Genomic DNA, 25,241 nt, shown 5'->3' on the forward strand with positions numbered 1-25,241 from the left:
TATTATTTTGCGCTCAACCCGAAGACTGCACACAGAAATCAGTAGCTGCAGCTGTCACGTGAGTCGCTGTAAACCTAGCCTCTGTGTGGACTCGTTCCTGCAGTACTCGAGACAATGTTGCAGTGTGTATTGAAGAGCTATGCTCTATGGGCAATTGTGATTTTATTTGGAGGTAAATATTTATGTAATAATTACTTTTAATATGAATTAATATCTGTAAAGTTGTTTTCCTTAACATGTTCAGTCCAAAATTACTGAAACTGAGTTTCCAGTTTGCTCTGTCAGATGGGAGAAGAAATTATTTCGAATATATCACTATGCTGGAAATATCACAAGCATCGTCTTCGTGAATATGTATAAATAAGTTAAAGTTATTGCTGTTATTTACACTCTAGTAAACTTTACAAAATTAACTGAACCTGTTTTTAAAAAGGTCTTCAATTCAGTCAAATTGTTGTAATTGTTACAATTTTGTACACATATTTCCTTATTCTTCCTATCAGGTATTCGGCCTATTGCCCTGTTACGATCTCATATCGATTTTATGTGGTCTTTCTAATGAACTTTTTCTATTGGATGTGTGTTGTAACATTTGCCGAGGTTTTTTAGATATTCCCATTCATAATCCCTAGTAGGTGCTCCTTTAAAGTCTGTTTGTGCATGTGTATCTTCGCAGGGTGTTTCAGGAGGAATAGTAAATATTTTAGGAGATTGTATTATAGACTATTCCGAGTAGAAACGTTCATATAAACATGTATCCACTTTTCAGTGGATGTGGAAATACAGCTGTTTGAATGTTACACGTATAATAACCTACAAAATATATGAAGAAGAGACAAGTTACTTTTTGATTGAATTTATTGATTTTTAAATTGATTGACTGAATGATTGATTGATTGATTGATTAAAAGTCTTACAGAAGTTACGAAGGAAAGAGAAAATTATACTTATTACTTATTGATTGCATTTATTTATGATTTAATTAAGGAAAAGCGCTAAATCTACAGAGAATATCTACCGTATCTAAGGGCTATTTTCTTTCTAAAACAACAAGGAGAAACATCAGTTGCAAATATACCTAACAATTCTAAAGAAATTACGTTATTTAATTACTGCATTTGAAGACATAAATATAAAATTAATTTTATTATTCATTTCATTCATAGGGTTCTGCCCAAGGGTAGGTCTTTCACTGCAAACCCAGCATTCTCCTATTTTCTGCCTTCCTCTTTATCTCCGCATATGATTCATATATCTTAATGTCGTCTATCATCTGATATCTTCTTCTGCCACGAACTCTTCTCCCGTTCACAATTCCTTCCAGTGCATTCTTCAGTAAGCAGTTTCTTCTCAACCAGTGACCCAGCCAATTCCTTTTTCTCTTTCTGATCAGTTTCAGCATCATTCTTTCTTCATCCACTCTTACCAACACAACTTTGTTTCTTACTCTGTCTGTCCATTTCACAAGCTACATCCTCTATATCCACGTTTCAAATGCTTCTATTCGTTTCTCTTCGCTTCGTCGTAATGTCCATGTTTCTGCGCCATACAATGCTACACTCCGCACAAAGCACTTCACTAGTTTCTTCCTTAGTTCTTTCTCCAGAGGTCCGCAGAAGATGCTCCTTTTTCTATTAAAAGCTTACTTAGCCATTGCAATTCTCCTTTTGACTTCCTGGCAGCAGCTCATGTTACTGCTTATAGTACACCCCAAGTATTTGAAGCTGTCTACTTGCTCTGCTGCCTCATTTAGAATTCGCAAGTTTATCTTCTTTACTTTTCTTCCTATGACCATGGTCTTCGTCTTGTTGGCATTTATCTTCATTCCATACTGTTCACAGCTGTCAGTTAGCTCCAGTAGCATATCCCTTAGTATTATCTCCTCTTCTGCTAACAACGCCATACCATCAGCAAATCTTACACACTTTATTATTCTTCCTCCTACTATCATTCCTCCTATTTTCTGAAAGCAGTTATTCACTAAATTCTCCAAGTAGATGTTGAACAGGGGAGGTGATAAAGGGCATCCTTCTCGTACTCATCTGCCTATTTCAGTTCCTTCTGACATTTCTTCTCCTATCCTGACTTTGACTCGTTTCATATAAAGGTTATTGAACAGCCTCCTCTCTTTCCAATCCACGCCAATTTTCTTTAGGATCTCCATCAGTTTATTCCAATCCATTCTATCAAACGCCTTTTCTAGTACCACAAATACTGTATATAAGTTACACTTCTTTATTCTTCTCTAGGTATCTTCGCCGATTGTTCGTAGCAGTCCAATTGCATCTCTCGTACCTTTTCCCTTCCTGAAGCCAAACTGCTCTTCTTCCAACTGTTCTTCCATCTTAGAATATAAATGCCGATTCATTATTCGTAGAAGAATCTTCGCCGAGTGCGATATCAGGCTGATAGTCCAGAACTCCTACATTTCTTGGTATTATTTTTCTTCGGTATTGGAAGCAACACTTTCTCCATGAAATCTTCAGGCCATTCGCCTTTCTCATATATTTCGTTGCATAATGATAGAATTTCCTTCTTGTCTTCACCCAAGCATTTCACTAGTTCAATGGGGATTCCATCAACTCCTGTTGCTTCCCATTCTTCATTTCCTTAAGCGCTAGTTCAACTTCTTCCCTTAAAATAGAAAATGCTTTTTCGTCTTCTGATACGGTTTCTTCGTCTTCTATAGCCAAGTCATCTGGACGATTTCCTGTCTCATATAACTCTTCTATATATTTCGTCCATAGTTCAGTATTCCTCGTTTGCCTGTTATTTCATTTCCGATTTCGTCCTCTATCAACCACATGGATTTGCTTTTGTTATTTGTGAAGTCCAAGCATTTTACCTCGCGGTACATTAAATCATATCTTCCTTTTCTCTCTAGATCCTATATTTCTTTACATTTCTCGTTCCTCCATTCTTCCTTCGCCTTGTCATTTTCTCTTCTTCGTTCGTTGTTAAGTTTCCTGTAGTTTCTTCTACTTTTTCTGTATTGATAATTTTCATTTTCTCCTTTCCTCCATCTTCTCCAACATTTTCCCTGTGACCCAAGGTTTCTTAATTCTCCCACCTTCTGTGTAAATTTTATTACTGTAAAATGGGAAATAAAGTACCGGTAAGTAGTTATTTAAATTTTTATTTTAAATAATAATAAATTAATTTGTATTTCTTAAATTTTGACATGCAGTACTGAAGATTTATTTAAAACTGACCACTGGTGTGTACACAAGTCGGAAGAGATTAGAAGGCAAGACTGCCATTATCACTGGAGCAAACACAGGTAAGAGTTATTCTCAAAAATACCTTAACAAGTCTCTGCCGTTACAAAAAAAGCCGCAAACGTTTTAAGCTTTTGTTTTAGCAGTAATTTGACAATGCACAGCATAGTGTAATTGTGACTGTAAACATTCATGTTTCTGCATTTCTCGCACGCTTATAAATTGTATAAATTAAAAAGTTTAATTACTAATAAATACGAGAAAAATTCGTACCGGCACCGGGAATCGAACCCAGGACCTCACAGCTATGAGAGGGGTTCGGCCGGCGCCGTGGATCGTGTCCCGGCATGGCTCAGTTGGTAAAGAGCGCTCAGCGCGCAAAGCTGAGAGGTCCTGGGTTCGATTCCCGGTGCCGGTACGAATTTTTCTCGTATTTATCAGTAATAATACAACTGATTAGTTAAGACTAGTCGTGTAATATTCAATAATAATAATAATAATAATAATAATAATAATAATAATATTTATTTGTCAGAAACCAGTGTACAAGGCCTGGATATGACATCGTCAGGTTCGATAATACACACACACGCACACATACACTCACACATGCATAAACAAACTTAGCACAAATAAATATAGACAAATAATTATAAGCAAATAAACATACATAGTCAAATAAACAAACACTGAAAGATAAACAGAGTATGCTGTAGGTTAACACATTTATATAAGGACAAAAGGTATAATTAAAATACAAAGAGACAAATTAAAATATAAAGAAAGGGTTACATATCTAAAATACAATATTTACATCACACTCCATGAATTCATTCACTGAATAAAAAGGTCTGTTCAGCAACCATCTATGTATGCAGGACTTAAACCTATTTATTGGTAACTTTTTCGCTTCCAATGGTAACTTATTAAATATATTTATGCCATTAAAAAAACAGGTATTTGAGCTTACACTCAATCTGCACCTTATGTAATCTAATTTATCTTTATTTCTAGTGTTGAAGGAATGTATATCTGATCTAGTCTGATGAAGATCTATGTTGGATCTGAGGAATATCAAGGTTCTGTAAATGAATAGATTGTAAACTGTCATTACCTTTAACTCTGGGAATAGTGGTCTACATGATTCCTTGGTATTTTTATTGAATATTACCCTCAGTGCTCGTTTTTGTAATAATAAGATGCTATTGACTCCTGTTGCACTTCCCCATATATGAATTCCATAGTTAATGTGAGATTCAAACAGTGCAAAATATACCTGTCTGAGAGTTTCTGTTGAAACCAATGGCCTTAACTTCCTAAAAAACAAAAATTACCCTCGACAATTTAGTACATATACTTTCTATGTGTTTGTGCCATCCTAATTTTGGATCCAAGTAAAAACCTAACAGTTTAACATAAGATATTTCATTATTATGAGATTATGAGGTGGGCGAGACCTCATTCATATGAATATTTGATATAAAAAGTTTAATGTTTAATTTCTTGTTACTATTCAGATTGTTACAAAATTAAACCGAAATCACTTGGTTAAGGCTTGAATAAGCTGAAAACTATCTTCTTCATTCTGACGCATGTAATAGAAATACGCCAAAAATCTGGTGTGATTAGGCACAAAAGAAGAGCGTGGACACTTGCCTAGACAAGGGTGCGTCACGCGTTTTTACCCTTTTGAGAGACTTGGGTTTTAAGTAAGATGTCATAACTTCAAAATCGTATTCTTCGATTTAGAAAACTTGGTTATTCTGTAGGTTACCACATAGTATGCAGTGGTATTCTTTTGAAGTTAATTTCATAAGAGAAGTCTATCTGGACTTAGTAAGTGAATTTTGCATCCATCATATATACTACGAATACTAGCACATGGAACCATTACAAATAATAATATTCAGTAGCTCCACTACATTATAAGTTGATATTCCCAAGAAACTATTTCGATTAATTAAAATGTGTCTCAGTGAAACGTACAGCAGAGTCCGTACAGGCCAGTTTCTGTCAGATGCTTTTCCAATTCACTGCGGACTAAAGCAAGGAGATGAACTATTACCTTTACTTTTTAACTTTGCTCTAGAATATGCCATTAGGAAAGTCCAGGATAACAGAGAGGGTTTGGAATTGAACGGGTTACATCAGCTACTTGTCTATGTGGATGACGTGACTGTTAGGAGAAAATCCACAAACGATTAGGGAAAACATGGTAATTGTACTTGAAGCAAATAGAGAGATAGGTTTGGAAGTAAATCCAGAAAAGACAAAGTATATGATTATGTCTCGTGACCAGAATATTATACGAAATGGAAATATAAAAATTAGAAATTTATTCTTCGATGAGGTGGAAAAATTAAAGTATCTTTGAGCAACAGTAACAAATATAAATGATACTTTGGAGGAAATTAAACGCAGAATAAATATGGGAAATGCGTGTTATTATTCGAGTGAGAAGCTTTTATCATCCAGTCTGCTGTCAAAAAATCTGAAAGTTAGAATTTATAAAACAGTTATATTACCGGTTGTTGTGTACGGCTGTGAAACTTGGACTCTCACTTTGAGAGAGGAACTGAGGCTAAGGGTTTTCGAGAATAAGGTGCTTGGGAGAATATTTAGGGCTAAGAGGGATAAAAATTACAGGAGAATGGAGTAAGTTACACAACGCAAAACTGCACGCATTATATATATTCTTCACCTGACATAATTAGGAACATTAAATCCAGACGTTTGAGATGGCCAGGGCCTGTAGCACGTATGGGCGAATCCAGAAATGCATATAGAGTGTTAGTTGGGAGGCCGGAGGGAAAAAGACCTTCGGGAAGGCTGAGACGTAGATGGGAAGATAATATTAAAATGGATTTGAGGGAGGTGGTATATTATGATAGTAGGGACTGGATTAATCTTGCATAGAATAGGAACCGATGGTGGGCTTCTGTGAGTGCGGCAATGAATCTCCAGGTTCCTTAAAAGCTGTAAGTAAGTAAGTAAGTAAGTAAGTAAGTTACAGTGCAGTAGGCCTACTATTTACGAAGTGATGATGGCAAGTTTGGTTTATTATAGTCTTATAGTATATCAAACGAAGACAGTAATAGGGTACCGTAGAAATATATTTCAATCAGTTGTCCGTACTTCTAATCAGTGAAGAAAGTTCTTTACTTTTTTACGATTAATAATTCCTAACAAATAGGGGGAAACGTTCGGTGGCAAAGAAAGACAGACATACCTTATCTACGCAAAGTTATCTACATTTGTGTAAAACTGTATTATTTATTGGCGACTTGTAGAAGTTATAGCTATATAAATTAAGATAATCTGAAACTGGCGTAAATCCTATCATAAGTTTTATTTATAGTATTTCAATCATTGCTGAGAAGTTTCATAATTATCTAGTACAGAACAACAATGAGTGACATCACAGTAATAGCACAATCTAGTATGTACAATCACGAAGCTCAATATGTAGTAAATATGCATCCATAGATAGTTGCTAACCACTAGGATCGCTAATATCGCCTCATTACAGACAATGCGAAATAGTACTGGTGCAGTCTATTGTTCCTAGCACCCTCACAACTCAAGCTTCGTGACTGTATATACTAGACTGTGGTAATAGATTATGAGGGACATAGAGTATAGTCGAGTCCGATTAATGTCGCTTATTGGATAGTAAAATAAAATAGGGACGATTTTTACACAATTAAATAAAACAAAGCTGGGTGTCTGATGGAAATGGCTGTTTTACAAAAGATTGTTTCATTATTATGAGTTAAGAAAGAGACCAGACACATGCAGGATCTTTTCAAGAACATTCTTTGGCTTTAGTTAACACTTTTATTATTATCAACAGCTGATTGTATAGAATTTAAAATTATTTCATAACACAAGGGTAAATATTATTGTTTACGCATGGTTGTTGGAGTCGGCCATTTTCTAAATTTATGCTTTTCAATGAAATGTTTAAAATGAGGATTCTCAAGTTTATGAAACGGAATATTCGTACATATCAGCATCAGACAGAAGTTATAATAAAACGTGGATTGATCGGAAATCAGATCACTAAACAATTTCATATGTTCGATGTGTCTTTTTTGGAGTCACAACGTTTTGTAAATCATGACGGTTTTAAAGTTTTATTTCTAACTTAGGCCTACACATTTTATACCATAATATATTTTCATGGTGTAAAATGTGTAGGCCTAAAAAAATGTTTTCATAAATGGGAGTATAAGGGTAGAGTACATCAGTTATTCATAGATTTCAAAAAGGCATATGACTCGGTTAAGAGGGAAGTATTATATGATATTCTTATTGAATTTGGTATTCCCAAGAAACTAGTTCGATTAATTAAAATGTGTCTCAGTGAAACATATAGCAGAGTCCGTATAGGTCAGTTCTATCTGATGCTTTTCCAATTCACTGCGGGCTAAAGCAGGGAGATGCACTATCACCTTTACTTTTTAACTTCGCGCTAGAATATGCCATTAGGAAAGTTCAGGATAACAGGCAGGGTTTGGAATTGAACGGGTTACATCAGCTTCTTGTCTATGCGGATGACGTGAATATGTTAGGAGAAAATACACAAACGATTAGGGAAAACACGGAAATTTTACTTGAAGCAAGTAGAGCGATCGGTTTGGAAGTAAATCCCGAAAAGACAAAGTATATGAATATGCTCGTGACCAGAATATTGTACGAAATGGAAATATAAAAATTGGAGATTTATCCTTCGAAGAGGTGGAAAAATTCAAATATCTTGGAGCAACAGTAACAAATATAAATGACACTCGGGAGGAAATTAAACGCAGAATAAATATGGGAAATGCGTGTTATTATTCGGATGAGAAGCCTTTATCATCTAGTCTGCTGTCCAAAAATCTGAAAGTTAGAATTTATAAAACAGTTATATTACCGGTTGTTCTGTATGGTTGTGAAACTTGGACTCTCACTCTGAGAGAGGAACATAGGTTCAGGGTGTTTGAGAATAAGGTGCTTAGGAAAATATTTGGGGCTAAGCGGGATGAAGTTACAGGAGAATGGAGAAAGTTCCACAACACAGAACTGCACGCATTGTATTCTTCACCTGACATAATTAGGAACATTAAATCCAGACGTTTGAGATAGGCAGGGCATGTAGCACGTATGGGCGAATCCAGAAATGCATATAGAGTGTTAGTTGGGAGACCGGAGGGAAAAAGACCTTTAGGGAGGCCGAGACGTATATGGGAGGATAATATTAAAATGGATTTGAGGGAGGTGGGGTATGATGATAGAGACTGGATTAATCTTGCACAGGATAGGGACCGCTGGCGAGCTTATGTGAGGGCGGCGATGAGCCTTCGGGTTCCTTAAAAGCCATTTGTAAGTAAGTAATATATTTTCATCCTTTACTGAAAAATAGTCATCTCCGAAGTCTTTTACAAGTACAGGCATAGTTTCAGACTTTATTGGCGGCATTTTAATACATCTTCGCAGTACCTTTTCTACATCACAACTGAACTTCTAACGAAAAGTTCACTTTTTAAACAGAAAATAGGAGTGCTGTGTCAAAACAATCTATTATAATGCAGTAAACAATACAAAATCCGCACCCATTAAACTTTCGAATGAACAGAGCTCCCTTCACGCGACGTGTTTCATTTTGCATACAAAACTGAAGTTACATCAGTAAAATAAATACTAACGCCATTCTATAGCCAGTGTTCCTGTAACTGCCTCTAGGCATTGTTTTGGTGTCCGAACTTCGTTCCCCATTTACAACAAAGAAAATTTGCTAACCAGAGATGATCTGTTTTACTTTTAATTTTACTCCCCTTCCAACCATACATAAAATATAGAATATTTTCTGTTTATGGTTTTACTTTAGCAATATGTTTTAACAAATCATAATTATAATTTAGATCCTGAAATGACATTGTATTCAAACAAAATATCCGGGAGATTCCGGGTTCTATCCCTGGTTCCGGCCAATCTGATCGAGATTTTTCTGTGGTTTTACTCGACTGAATATAACGGTGATTAATTTTCAGTTAAAAAGACAAATGGCGGATTGGATTCCAGTTACCATGGGATATTATACAGTACAACAACAACAACAACAACAACAACAACAACAACTACAACTACAACAAGCATTCCGAACAGTAAAGTACAGTCGCAATATGACCACAATCTAGTATATACAGCCACGAAGTTCAATACGTAGTAAATATGCATCCACAGATAGTTGCTAACCACTAGGATCGCTACTGTCGCCTCATCACGGACAACTCGAAATAGTACCGGCACAGTCTATTGTCCCTAATACTCTCATCAACTCAAGCTTCGTGACTGTGATATGACCTAGACATTAAAGCGACTATAAATAAATGCAGCAGACGAGATGGAGAGACAAGCATTCATCTAGTCTCTTGGTCTCGCCGCAGGCATGTGGCACTCCAAAATAGGGAAAAGAACGTTATCGTGTCATTCGTGCCTTACAAAGACTTTCCACTACAAAGAATCGACCATTCTTCCTTCGGGAGAGAGTAGGCCTACATGCTTTTAAAATAATAATAAAAAGGACGTCTTGGTTAACCAAAGTTCGAATAAGCAAGCTGCTATTGTATATTGAATTTATTTTGGAAATATCCATGAATATAATTGAAGTAATTAACAAAAACTTACCATACCATTAAATTTAATGCATTTTTTCTCGAGCAAGGCACATCTTGGTTAGACTGTCATCGGATAAATGCTACAGTTGTTTTCAATATGAAAGCAAATAAACAAATAAGAATAAAACTTATTAATTAAGTAGGCGTATGCAAAAAAAAAGAACGGATCATTGTAAAAATAAATAAATAATAAAATAAAAGTGAAAAGACTCCTTTCATGAGACACTGATCTTAACAGTTGTATCATGTAGTCAGCTTAAGGAATTTGAAATACAGGACTACATTATCGATTAGAATTACTATTTTTAATATCTGTATGTTTCTTTCTGACAGGTATAGGGAAGGAGACAGCCCGTGACTTAGCTCGAAGAGGAACAAAAGTGATCCTAGCCTGCAGAGACATTGATAAAGGACAGAAAGCTTGTGGTAGGTGAAATAACTATATTATATTGTTATTTATTATTATTATTAATATTATTATTACTGCTACTACTGCTACTACTACTTCTACCACTACTACTACTGCCGTCGCTGCTGCCCCCCCCCCCCGCCGCCGCCGCCACTACCACCAGAATCAGAATTATTATAATACAACTAAATCTGCAAATGATTAAGTATGGGACTTCTTTTGAGTCGAGTTGTACAAACAACATACTTTTGTGAGACTGCATAAAGAAACTAAATCCTCTATCGTCTAATGAGGAAAGTTTCTAATAAAGATATTCTGACTTCTTGTTACTGTAGTTCGAATTCGTTCTTTATTTTTCTGTCACTGTGTCGTTTGAAAAGATCGTGTAGATCTAATTTTACTAAAACATGATTGCACGACATTAACACAAACAAGAAAATTGTTTACTATCCTAAGTTTCTTTATGCCTGCACAATACTTCCGATTTTGAAAAGTGTCTCCACAGAAAATGCCCGCTGATTTACCGAATAATACGCCATGTTTTATAAAACTGTATAACAGAAAATTAATTCATAACAACATGAAATCCGTTAATCGTTTCGTTCTCATTCTAAGCCTATGAAAATTAACGTACCGGTACCCAGCATGTCCCCTATGTAATACAAAATGTAAACAAGGTACCGGTAACTAAATTATCAGTATGAAGTTGGTCTTACTCATATAGTTTATTCTGTATTCATTATTATAAACTTTGCAGAAAATACTTTAAAAACCGTCCGCACCTAGTGGCCAACCTGATAATATGTTAATGAGAAATTATTTGCCATTTAATAATAATAGTTTATTTTCACAGACCAGATCATTGCGAGCACTGGAAACCCCAACGTGATTGTTCGTCATTTGGATTTGAGTTCGTTAGCATCAGTTCGCAAATTCGCAAATGACATTATCAAATCTGAATCACATCTGGAAATTCTTGTTAACAATGCTGGTGCTGCAGGACTTGGAAATAAGAAAACGTCTGATGGACTCTTAATTGGAATGCAAGTCAACCACTTTGGTCCATTTCTTCTTACATGTCTTCTAACAGGTAAGGATAACAGTAAAGGATAGTATAGTCAACTGTAGATGTACATTCAGATCGAAAACACGTCATTTTATTTGATGTATTTGCGTATGTTACAGGACTAATGAAGAAATCTGTTCCCAGTAGAATTGTGATGGTATCATCTATCATTCATAAATATGCAACATTTGAACTTGATAATCTTAACTCACAATCAGAGAAATGGATTGACGATATTAAAAATTTCTGCTGCAGTAAATTGGCCAATTTGTTAATGGCAAACGAATTATCAAGACGACTGAAAGGCACAGGTACATATACATACACAATTAAAAGGATTTCTTCTTTGTCTAGGAAAAATGACTGACATTATTAGTGAATATTTTTGCAATAAATGAAAGAGTCAAGCCAAATTTTGGCCGATCTGTTTGAGATTTGTCCCAGAATCTTTATTGAAAGTAGCAATGTAGCAAATATAACATTTTAAAATAGATACTATTTAAAAATCATTAGTCTATTTGCTAGAATATATTCTCTTTTCTATGCCAAATGTTGGATAGAATTTGTGATGAACGTTCATTTTTTATTTAATTTCATTTATTGTATTCTAACAGTAGCATTGTAGCGTTGAGTAGTGGAACAAGTAAAACATTATTAAAAATATACAACACATAGCAATCGGATTAATTAAATTTTTCAAATATAAGCAATTTATCAACTGAGTAGAAGAGTTGAGTATGCAGAAATTTTGATAATTCTGTTCTAAATCTTTTCTCTATGCCTTTCCAAGCTTCAAGACAGGCAGTGCATTGAAGACAGTTATAAATAGATAGTGAACTCGTTCTTTGCAACATCTTGGACTAACAGAAGATAGATGGAGATCTGATTTATTTCCAAATGTACTAAATGTATCTTGGTTTTTAATATGAAACATAATTAGGGAAAGAATGTATTCACACGATTAGGTCAATATCTCGAAATTTTGGAAAATCTTTTTGCTTGATGTCTTTTATGCACACCTGTCATTATCCTCAGAGCTTTCTTTTGTGAAACAAATATATGTTTAGCGCCAGATGAGTTGCTCGAGAATATTAATCCATATTTCATTGTAGAACGTAAGCAGTGAAAGTATGTCATTTTAAGTATCACAAATATAAGATAAAGATTTTAATGCATAACAGGCAGAGCTCAATGTAAGAGTTACGTAATACTTTTTATGTGGGATTTTCAGTTCAGATGATTATTCAATTTCAAACCAAAAACTTTGTCCTTATATATTCTTTGAGATCAGTTCCGTTTAATCTAATCTGGTAGGAAAACTGAGCACCATTGTATATACTATAGCTTATCACAAAAGTCTTATGAAGAATAAATACTAGTTTATTTGTTATGAACCATTTATTAATTAGATTTAATAACGTATTTAAAGTGTTTATAAAGTGATCGTATTGTTTCCTGCAGATAATCATACTTTTCATCTACAAATAAAATTACTTGGGATACATTATTTATGGTTGAGCCTAAGTCATTAATATAAACTAGAAACAATAATGGACCTAAAATTGATCCCTGGGGAATTCCATGTTTAATATTTCTAAATTATGAGTGAGAAACTTTAACTGTTATGTATATTTATTTTCACTTTTGTTTTATACTCTTATTTGATAAGTAAAATAATGTAAACCAAACTATGTTTCCACTTCTTTAATATACTATAAAACTTTAATTTGTTTATCAATATATTGTGATATACACAGTAAAATGTTTTAGCTAAATCACGAAATATCCCTCCAACAAGTCATTTAAAACTTAAAGAATTGAGTATTTCATCCACCATTCTACAGTGCATTTGCGTCACTCTTGATCCGAAGAACGAGAAAAGATCCCAACAGCTGATTCCTTCATGTTTTAAGGCTGTATGTGATGTCCATTTTCTTGTACGCATATTTCTCACCTTCTCAAGAAACTGTCATTCAAGTTCTTCATTATTTACTTTTTATAACACGCAATTGCAAAAATTAAGCCTGCGATTGTAATCTTGGGGCTGTAATTCAAGATGTGCTGTAATTCTGTACGGTTTTAATTTCAATAATTTTGTTGCCACTCCCGCAGATGCTTTAGAAATCCCTGTCAACTGTGCTAAAAGTCTCAGATACTTGCAAGGGCTACGCTCTAATGCCACACCAATTTCATTCAGTTTTTCCTTTGTAAGAACACCACGCTTTTGTCGTCTTTTTCTGTCATTTACAGAATTTGTTTCATTGAATCTATTAAATAATCTTAATATTGTTTTTTTTTTAAGATGATACTGGCCTGTCAAGAAATTTACGTCTGAATTTTCGCCTCGTTGAAGCACACGATTTTCTATTCTTTATGTAGGCCTACCTATGTGTTGCATATGTAAATACGTTCCACTAATGAATATCAGTTTACCATGACGAAACGATCTGTTCTCCATCTCAGCTAAACGAATACTGTCAGAGGCCAAGTTACAGATAAACTGTTTTATTTATAGACGTCGTAATTTTGATATGAATGGGAATGGCCTTGACTAAAGTCACAACGCTGTTATTCCCGGCGTGACTCTTCCTCTTTGCTTACGTCTTAGGAAGTGAAGGATCTGTAAAGTCTAGGTAGGTAATATCGTTCGCCATTTTTGTTCTTTCGTTGCCGAGCTTCCAGACGAGGAATCTATTTGCCACACCATTAAACATTATCATGTCATAGCTCCTATGATAATAAATTAAATGCATTGTAATTCAGCAAATAATTGAGCGGCAATAACGTCTTCGTGTGCTTTCTGCGAATGCCAACGAAAGAGCCAAAATGGCGGGCGATTATATTAAGTATTTATCGAACCTTAGGAAATGCATAACGTCTTCATCAGCGAATCACAAGACGCACACGTTTAAATGTAGCCTACCTGCAACGTGATTGGCTGCCGGAAATTAGAGCGACAGGACTATAGCTGTGCCGGCATACATGTCGTCTTAGCGGCAGAAGCGCGGCCTCCCACTGGGCACGCAGCCCGTCAATCATCTCGGACATATGGCCTAGACGAACTGTATTATAACTGGAAGTAGGCTATTAATATTCAATAATCCATGACGCAATAGTCCTAATGTAACTAAGATATACAAGGTATACCAGCCATTGGCAGCTAATCCCTCGTCTACTTACCCGCCTGTGGAGGTGGACGATAATCTGACCAATAACTATTAATACATTAAATTTTAAGGATACGGAATGAATAGAGATGAAATTACCAACTATGGGTGGGATAAATAGTAGTACTGTATAAGCAGAGGTGGAGAAATCTGCTCTTTCTAGGCCATCCTCTACCCCTTTTAAATGCCACTTTATAATATTTATGTATTTCATTGTGTGTGTTCTCTCAGGTGTGACAGTGAACAGCCTGCACCCAGGTATAGTTGGCACAGACATATTCCGAAGATTACCATCGTTAGTGCTCAGTTTTACGAAGATTTTATGTAATTTCTTTGGCAAGGTATGTCATAACTATGCTGTACCATGGAATAATAGGATTTACAGTATTAATGGTAAAAATTGATGGCAACTTTATAGATTATAGTAATTTTAAACTTAATACTACTTGTAGATAACATGTTTATCAACCAGTAGACATATTATGTAACAACTTGTACTAAATAACTCATTGTACATAGTTACGTTGTATATTGCAGTGAATACAGTCTCTTGACAGATATTAGGTATTATTTTACCTTCATAAGGATTAGATATACTTCAAATTCTGTGACTAATGGCTTTGTAGCAGATTTTCTCCCAGTGCCGATGTTTTAGTTTACTCTATAAAATTTTAATTATCAGTACTCCATTACTCCATTATGAACTCATAATTCGCTGCTAGTTGACACAATGTCGTTAATGTTATTAGAAGGGACATTATGCTCTCTGCGGGTGCTTCTAAACACTGTTTCTAAGATACAGAGATCTTTCCTTACCTGTTCGAGTTGTCCATTATTGTTCAGGTTGATCTGTATAGACTGAAATGAAGGGGCTGGTTATTATTATTATTATTATTATTATTATTATTATTATTATTATTATACTTACTTACTTACTGGCTTTTAAGGAACCCGGAGGTTCATTGCCTCCCTCACATAAGCCCGCCATTGGTCCCTATCCTGAGCAAAATTAATCCATTCTCTATCATCATATCCCACCTCCCTCAAATCCATTTTAATATTATCTTCCCATCTATGTTTCGGCCTCCCTAAAGGTCTTTTTCCCTCCGGCCTCCCAACTAACACTCTATATGCATTTCTGGATTCGCCCATACGTGCTACATGCCCTGCCTATCTCAAACGTCTGCATTTAATGTTCCTAATTATGTCAGGTGAAGAATACAATGCGTGCAGTTCCGTGTTGTGTAACTTTCTCCATTCTCCTGTAACTTTATCCCTCTTAGCCCCAGATATTTTCCTAAGAATCTTATTGTCAAACACCCGTAGTCTCTGTTCCTCTCTCAAAGTGAGAGTCCAAGTTTCACAACCATACAAAGCAACTGGTAATATAACTGTTTTATAAATTCTAACTTTCAGATTTTTCGACAGCAGACTGGATGATAAAAGTTTCTCAACCGAATAATAACACGCATTTCCCATATTTATTCTGTGTTTAATTTCCTCCCGTGTATCATTTATATTTGTTACTGTTGCTCCCAGATATTTGAATTTCTCCATCTCTTCAAAAGATAAATTTCCAATTTTTATATTTCCATTTCGTACAATATTCTGGTCACGAGACATAATCATATACTTTGTCTTTTCGGGATTTACTTCCAAACCTATCTCTTTACTTGCTTCCAGTAAAATTCCCGTGTTTTCCCTAATCGTTTGTGGATTTTCTCCTAACATATTCACGTCATCTGCATAGACAAGCAGCTGATGTAACCCATTCAATTCCAAACCCTCTCTGTTATCCTGGACTTTCCTAATGGCATACTCTAGAGCAAAGTTAAAAAGTAAAGGTGATAGTGCATCTCCTTGCTTTAGCCCGTAGTGAATTGGAAATGTATCTGACAGAAACTGACCTATACGAACTCTGCTGTACGTTTCACTGAGACACATTTTAATTAATCGAACTAGTTTCTTGGGAATACCAAATTCAATAAGAATATCATATAAAACTATTATTATTATTATTATTGTTATTATTATTATTATTATTATTATTATTATTATTATTATTATTATTATTATTATTATTATTATTATTTTAACAAGCAGTTCGGGTGAACCAGTGCTAATGAGCTGAATGATGCCACTGCTATTTTCTCTATTATGCAATACAGATCTGACTTAAAGCTGATTGGACTGATTTATCCTAATCAGGCCTCATGTCTCAGGGGTCTCGCTCCTAAGGATACTGTAAGAAAATGAGTAGAAGATCTAGAAGTGGCAATGACAAAAATATCAAACTAGAACAGGAAAGAGAACAAGTAAATATCATGAAAGTAACTGATATAAATGGTTACATGCTTTGTGAAGAACTGAAGCCAATTCTGCCAGCAGAGATTTAAAACCCCTAAAAATGCTTGAGTTCCCGATTTTCCGGAATAGGTCTATAGTATTTCCAAATTTATTCATTGCCCTTCAGAATTTCCTGATATTCATAGTGACTGTGGCATCAGGGGAAAGAAGTTTTTTTCAAGTTCAAACTGATAGGAATTTATTTCAGATCACTAGTGCAACACGAACCTTTGAACAGTTTCATAATTATGCCCAGTGAATGTGAAATTAGTCAAAATCCTAAAAAAACTGTAGAGTGGAGTATAATGGAGATGTGTCTAAAATAGGCCTACATGTTATTTACTGGCATAGATTCTGCAGATCTTGTCTGTCAACATGGCCCCTCCCAAATAATGTTTTCAATTTGGTCCCGCAACTCCAAAGGCCCGCTCTGCTAAACAATTACGTCCATATATCTTATTTCATTTCAGAACCCGATCGAAGGTGCCCAGACTTCTATATATTTAGCAGTTTCTGAAGAAGTAGAAGGAATAACTGGAAAATATTTCGCAGATTGTAAGGTAATGCTTAATTACATACTTGTATAATAAGAAGGTGGTCACGGTCAGCCTCTTTGTTTAATGGTTAGCGGCACTGGCTTCTAACCAGGAGCTTTCGAGTTCGATTCCCGACTTTGTCAAAGGATTTTTCCTTGACTAGAAATTGTTCCTTGGTATGTGTGGCCTGGGTGTTCATGTTGTCCTTAAGTTTAAGTTAGATTTAGCTAGATTGGCGCACCTTACCAAAAATCCTCTTATGGGATCACAGAGGGTTGCTCGCGACCTGATGGACTTAATAAGAATGTGCCAGCTTATAATATTACTTGTAATAGGCTATATTTGTAATAAATTAAAATTCTATGTTTCCAATTAATTTATATTTTTGGCCAGTTGTTTGCTATGCAGCAATTTGGGTGGGGAATTCGTACATTTAAACTGTCCTCGATATTTATTGGTTGTTGGTGGTGCGCATGTGGTTTTGTATAGAGCTTGTGTATAAGGATCGGTAGAAGTTAGTTGCTACGGTTATGATATCTTCCCTTGAAGTTGTCTTTTCTCCTGTGTGTATTTTTGCGCCCAGTCAGTATCCATTGTTTTCCTCTGTTCAACTGTCGTTTTACTTTTCTTGTTGAGTTACTCGTTTCCATAATTTGTGCCGTTAATCTTGTAGGTCGCGTAGGTCTTTGCGAATCTCTCTTTGTTATTTAGTCAATTTCAGCATATCGCTTCTTGTTGGTTCTACTGTCATCTCTTGTGCGTTGTAGGCTCTTTCTCCTCTCTCTTAGTGTGATCGTGTTTTGACTTAGTTTCTCTGTGTGATTCTTCATCGGGATGCATTTCCCTGCTGTAGTGGTTGCTTGGTGTATGAACTCCACTAGTGTGTCGTATAGGCTCTGAGAGTCAGTCTTTCTGTGGAGTGTCTTGGTTTTTCTTTTTGGAGTTGTTCCTGGAGAGCTGTGGTGTATATTTTGTCTCGCCAGTCTCTTTCATGAAGGACGTTAGAGGAGTTTTGAAATTTCTTCTTTTCCGTTTGATTTTTACTGTGATTCTTACCAATCTGTGATCTGTTGAGAACTTTAGCTTTGCGCTATTTGTATGTCCTCATTCCCGCTAGACTGTCGCTTAAAATGTAGTCTATTTGGTTTTTTGTGGTATCGTTAGGGTGGCACCAGGTCCATTGTGCATTTTAGCATTTCTTAAAGAATGTGTTCACTATTCTCATTCCCTGTTCTGTGGAAAACTGTACTAGTCTCTCCCCTCTGGCGTTTCTTTCTCCATCCCGGTCGGGGCAAGTTACCTGGTTGAGGTTTTTTCCGGGGTTTTCCCTCAACCCAATACCAGCAAATGCTGGGTAACTTTCGGTGCTGGACCCCGGACTCATTTCACCGGCATTATCACCTTCATTTCATTCAGACACTAAATAACCTAGATGTTGATACAGTGTCGTAAAATAACCCAATAAAATAAAAAAAATAAATTCTTTCTCTGTACCTGTATGGTCCTACTGGGTCTTTCTGTCTATGGGTTTTGTTACCTACTTCACTATTGAAATCCCCCATGATGAAGTTCCTATGTGTTCTGTGTTCATTGTATCTTATTTAAGCTGTTTCTTTATACCCTTTTAATTCAGTTAAATTACGATTTGAAAAATGAGAAAAAGAATGAAAATACAACTATATGTTGTGTATTACAATTGTCTTATAAATTTTATTACAATAAGATCACCTTTTGAATGCGGATTCGACCCTAGGTCAAGAGCTCGGCAATTTTATTATTATGAAATTGAATATTTCATTTTGGTTCAACATATAAAATTATAAAGCTTGCATAGCACATTCTCTCTCTCCCATATAATTGTTTTCAATAATAATTGGTTATTATTTCTCTTTTCTCTTCATGAGAAAAATAACTCTTTATGTTTCAGGAGTTTGCAACTTGTTTAATAATGCTGGGAATTCTTTTAGTAGATTAAAAAACATATGTTGTTCTTCTTTTACACTTTCCATTGTGTCGTGATTGTCCATTTTCTTGTTAAAAATAACTAAATTTAAGACGAAAATCAATTTTTCCTACCATGAAATTAACATAAATGCATAGGCGGAGAGAGAACCTTTTCCTTTGGGGGGGGGGGCAAGCAAAACCATAAAATCCCCATATAACGGGATTATGGGGGACATCATTTACCTCCTACTCCCGTTATAGCTTGACCGTGGTACAGTATATCTGAATATGATCATTTAATAAAAGTATTTTCGAGGAGCATGTTTCTTATAGTGTTACCATCCATATCCGCGATGTTTCGGGCCGAGTTGTATAGGGCTTGAGCTGTAGGTCTACTACAAATTATAATAGGGCATAACTTAGAACGATCTCCCTCTTTTTCTCTCTCATACAGAAACATATGCCTGCATTAATAAAACTATGTAACAGTGCTAACAGAAACTTTTTTATTTGAAGTTTACCTTCTGAAGACATCATATGAAATGTAAACTCTAATTATTTTATTTAGTCTCGTCTTTAAATTTACACATTATACGGGATCACTTTTTTTTTCTGCATTATTGTGCAGTGTTATACCTACATATTTCTCCAAGTGGCGGCCTGAACACCTGCAGACTTCTAACACGTGAGTACAGGCTGTTACAAAATAAACATTACAGTGCTTCCATTGCTCAAATAAAGTATAGAAATTCTTATACATTCAGAAATTCAAAATAAATATTAGAGTCTAGACACATGATCTGAAGATATTAATTCATAAATTTAAGCACAGAAACTTAATCATAAACAAAACCAAAATAGAACTTTTGAATTCAATATTTTCTAAAGTTAGTAAAAAAAAAAAGAATTCAGACAAGTTTGGGGGGAGGCAGTACCCCCTACTCCCACCCCATAACTCCGCCTATGCATAAATGCATGGATGGAAGATGAAAACTAAGGAAATAGATCGATAATCGATATAATTGAATACTCTTAATAGTTTATGTTTATACTATCGTCGTGTAGTACATACTTCGTAGTAGTAGTATCAGGTTTATGCATACAAAACGAAATATATACTTATGATTCAAGTGTCTTCTACAGTCAAATCAAAAGATAATAATTACTAGAACTTTATGCATAGCACTCAGAGTATTTCTTCAATTTAAATATTTTATTCACAGGAATCCAGTATGTCACAGACTGCAATGGACGAGGGTCTTGCTAAGAAACTGTGGGAAGTAAGTGAGCGTCTGGTTGGCCTCAAGCAGGAAGAAATGGATTTATAAGGATCAGCAGCGAAGCTCTTAAGAGATTTTTGAGGCTTAGCCTACCCAAAAAATTACAGTAATTATTCCTATTAACAGTAGACCTATAAGTTCGTAACAACGATATATCGTAACACTTGGTTGCACTCCTATCTTTTCATATATTAAGTTACTGTTGGCAGTCATTCCAGATGGAGAGGGCAGTGCGATCAGCGAGGCTAAAGGCAAAAGCCTCTAAAGGCTGGCTACGACCTTGACTTGCAAGCTTGAGGGGGGACCGGGTAGGGGGTATTGATTCGATACATCTCCGTATGCGACAAGGCTAGCTTTCTGTCACAATAATACGTCGCCCTATATTGCTGTTCTCTGAAAGCGCTGCGTTGTTGAGTTTAGTTTAATCAAAAGTGCATGTGTGTGTATGTGTGTTACATATTAAATTTGTGTACAATGGCTCTTACTGAGAGAACATTGAGGTCATCATTTCAAGTTGGATGTATGAAACAAAATGTGCTTCAAATAAAGGAGATCAACACCACATGTACATATTAAAATAGTGGATGGAGGAAGATATAAAAGTTTTCAATTTTCATGGTATAAGAAATATTCTTTGCTCTGAGAAAAATAAATTATATTGCTCTATGTGTGTTCTGGGGGGAGCGTGAAAATGAGTGGTCGTCATCTTGTGGCATCTGTATCACAAAATATTTGATAGAAAAGCCAATAAACATCTGCTATATAAAAAGATACAAGGTAAGCAGATATTTTTAGTCTATCCAGTACTTACATCTTAGTTTCGCCACTGATACTGTAAGAGTGGAGGTGTATAAATCGGTTAAAGGTAATTTTGTCCAATTTAAAGTGTCTACAGACAGAAAAGATCCAGTCAAAAATGTTCAAGTAAAAATCGTCCAAGGAATTTAAGTTTAAGCTGTAAATGTCCAAAAAGCAAAATACGTCTAATAGTATACAAAAAGGTCCAATACGCAATAGGTCCGATATGCAAAAAGGTTCAATAACATAAGAAAGTCCAGTTTGTGATAATATATGTACGCCTAAATGTAGGCCTATACCGTAAAATGAGGTGAAGTTGACCACAGGGGTGAAGTTGACCAAAACTCCCGAATAAGTTTCAGAGGCCATTAATGCCCAGAAGTAAAATGTCTAATTTTTTCAAAAAATGGTATTTTATATGTTGTACTTCTCTTTTCATATTTGACATATTGACAAAATTTTAAAATATGTTTCGTTTCAACTAGAATATTTTATTTAAGTCTACAATATTTAACATTTTTTCTACATGGGATAAACTTTAAAGCTGCAGGTGACTCCAAAGAGGATATTATCACACAACCATTGATTTCAGCATCTTTGAGCATTTCTGAACACACACATAATTTGGTTTCCTATCCTGAATTACATAGTAGCCTACTGGAGGGAAAAATAAAAAAAAGGGAAATTTACATGTTTCTTGGGGTGAAGTTGACCACACTGTAGGAATTCACTGCATTTGATATAGTACTGAGTATAGATACAATTTTGAGGTTAGAAAGTTATTTTTTGCCCTTTTTTGTAGTCTCAAGACAGTGTTAGTTGGAAATGCCTAGAAAGTATGTATCAGTTGGTAAACAGAACTGCCAATATAGTAAACAAGATTTAGAAGATACTCTAAAAGACTATTTAGATGGAAAATTGAGCATGAAACGGGCATGTGAGAAGTACCATATTCCAAAGGGAACACTTTTCAATAGGGTGCATGGATTGAAAGGAAAATCGTATGGTGGTCCAACGGTTTTTTCAGCTGGTGAGGAAAATATAATGGTAAACTGCTTGCTGGCATGCGCATCTTGGGGTTTTCCCTTAAATGCCCTTGATGTGAGGTTGTTTGCTAAGGGATATCTGGACAGAATAGGTAGGGAAGAAAAGAAATTTGTGAACAACATGCCTGGTGTTGAATGGGCTAAAAGCTTTTTGCAGCGACATTCTGAAAAATTGTCAGAGCGCCTGGCAAACAACATTAAAAGAGCAAGAGCAAACGTCAGTGAAGATGTAATTAGGGAATATCATGTAAATCTTTCTGACACAATAGAAGGGTTACCAGCAGAAAATGTTTTCAACTACGATGAAAGCAACTTGTCAGACGACCCAGGAAGAAGCAAGATGATTTTCAAGAGGGGTGTTAAGTATCCTGACAATGTTATAAATCATTCTAAGAGTTCCGTATCATTTATGATGTGTGTGTCAGCTGATGGAACTGCTCTTCCGCCATACGTGGTGTACAAATCAGCTCATTTATATGACACCTGGAGGGAAGGAGGACCAAAGGGAGCTCCATTTTGTACAAAACCATGCTGCAGTAGAGGGACATGTTACAATAGAACTTCGCATGGGTGGTTTGATACAATCACGTTCACAGATTGGTTCAAATCAATGTTCCTCCCACATGCTAGTCGTCTCCCTGGAAAGAAAGCCCTCATAGGTGATAATTTATCATCACACTTTAATGAGGAAGTGCTTCAGCTGTGTGAGAAGAACAATATTTTTTTTGTATGTCTTCCAGCCAACGCTACTCATCTATGCCAACCTCTAGATATCAGCTTTTTTGGACCATTAAAGAAAGCATGGAGGAAAATCCTAAACAGCTGGAAGAAATGTCACTCCAAGCACTCTGCTGTGGAAAAGAGCTTGTTTCCAAAGTTGTTTAAACAGTTGTTCAATGAAGTGCCAAATATGCACCAGAATATTATCAGTGGCTTTGAAGCCACAGGAATCCATCCTCTGAACTTAGATAAGCTCTTAAAAAGAATTCCCAGGAAAGAAACACTCACACCTTCAAAACACCCCGACACTCCTACGATGATAACAGAAACACTTGTAGAGTTTTTGAGCCAGCAGCGACATCCAGTGCAGACTTCATCAGGCTGTAATATAGAGAAGAAAGCCAGAAGACGACTGACATTGACTCCTGGTCAATCAGTTGCATCAGAGGACTCTCCTCTGAAGAATAATAATGCCACTTCAATACCAGTATCCAAGCAATCAGGATCAGCTAGAAAGTTATTTGTTTTCCCTGGAAAGTCATTGACACTGACTTCCAATACAAGAAGAGTTGCCGAAACTGCTCAAAAAGAACCTCCACATTCTGCAGCAGTGCCGAAAGAAAATGACTTTGTGTTGGTGAAATTCAAACAAACAAAAAGTGTCCTTTATTATGTGGGTCAAGTCATGAAGTGAATGAAAGTGGTGACCTGGAAGTCAAATTCATGCGCCGTAGTAATAAGATTCCAGGTGCATTTCATTTCCCAAATGTGGAAGATATTTCTTTCGTAAAAGTTGATGATGTAGTGAGAGTATTAAGTGAGGTTTCTGCTCCTAAAAGGCTAACCTCACGACAGAAATCATATTTTAATTTTGTGTTAGATGAGGACAATGTTCACTGAAATGTAAAAGTGGAACTGGCTTCGTAACACCTACTCACACATGGTACCGGTATTTTATTGTAATTATCAATTTGTTTAAAATTTTCCAATGTTTTTAATGTGTTTGAAGTCAATTATGACACTTTTCTTAGAAATTGCTCTGTTAAAATTCAAATTTCAATAAAAATTACGTTTGATAAGGTGTTGTATGTTGTGTATAGGTACTGGCTACTGTTTCTTGGTGTTTTAATCACTGTGGTATAAAAGCAATGGTTAACCTTCATTTTCATAAGGTCACCTTCATCCCATGGCTTAAAGAACTTATTTCTACATGAAATACTTGTGTGTGGTCACCTTCACCCCATGCGGGGAGAAGGTGACCAAATAATGTTTTTTTTAAATTAAGACTACTTGTAATAGCGAAAGTATGTTTGCTCTGATTAAATTCTATTCTTCAGATACGCACTTTTCTTTATATGCTTTTACAAAAAAAATTAAAAAATAATCATGAACGCCACAGTTATGCAAAGTTCAGAATTGGTCACCTTCACCCCGTTTTACGGTACTTTTTATTGAACATCGCAAATGGCAACAAGATCAACAAAAACCATGGTCTTATAATTATTTGCAGGTCACACTAATAAAAAAACAGCCACTAAATAAAACATATATAGAGAACCAACAAAGAAACAACTACTAGTAATATGAAGATGAAAATGACTTACCTTATTATTTAAGACCAATGTGACATCATCTCAAATTATACAAAATTATAATATCTCGTACAATAACCCGGATGAGCCTGAAAATGTAGATGAAGACTAAATTTTGTTACCTTATATATACGAAGTCCATAACAATTTATTGTCTATAAGATTTCTGTTATAATTATACTACCAAATAAAGTTGTATTACAGAGATCGTTGTGTAATTGTATTCTTATACTTACTTACTTACTTACTTACAAATAGCTTTTAAGGAACCCGAAGGTTCATTGCCGCCCTCACATAAGCCCGCCATCGGTCCCTATCCTGTGCAAGATTAATCCAGTCTCTATCATCACACCCCACTTCCCTCAAATCCATTTTAATATTATCCTCCCATCTACGTCTCGGCCTCCCTAAAGGTCTTTTTCCCTCCGGTCTTCCAACTAACACTCTATATGCATTTCTG

General features: G+C 35.5%; 1 protein-coding gene and 1 non-coding gene across 2 annotated transcripts; both read left to right on the forward strand.

Moving 5' to 3' along the window:
• Nucleotides 1-24,988, forward strand: LOC138696039 (retinol dehydrogenase 11-like). The gene is made up of 8 exons (XM_069820543.1): nt 1-172; nt 3,188-3,280; nt 10,211-10,303; nt 11,140-11,376; nt 11,472-11,663; nt 14,751-14,860; nt 17,336-17,425; nt 20,569-24,988. The coding sequence occupies exons 1-8, from the start codon at nt 115-117 to the stop codon at nt 20,671-20,673; spliced, it is 978 nt and encodes a 325-aa protein (XP_069676644.1). The 5' UTR covers nt 1-114; the 3' UTR covers nt 20,674-24,988.
• On the forward strand, nt 3,560-3,636 carry TRNAC-GCA (transfer RNA cysteine (anticodon GCA)). Its single transcript has one exon. It is a non-coding gene; the product is annotated as a tRNA-Cys (tRNA).
• Nucleotides 24,989-25,241: the final 253 nt, after the last annotated feature.

This window comes from Periplaneta americana, chromosome 1 (assembly GCF_040183065.1).
Source record: "Periplaneta americana isolate PAMFEO1 chromosome 1, P.americana_PAMFEO1_priV1, whole genome shotgun sequence".
NCBI lineage: Eukaryota > Metazoa > Arthropoda > Insecta > Blattodea > Blattidae > Periplaneta > Periplaneta americana.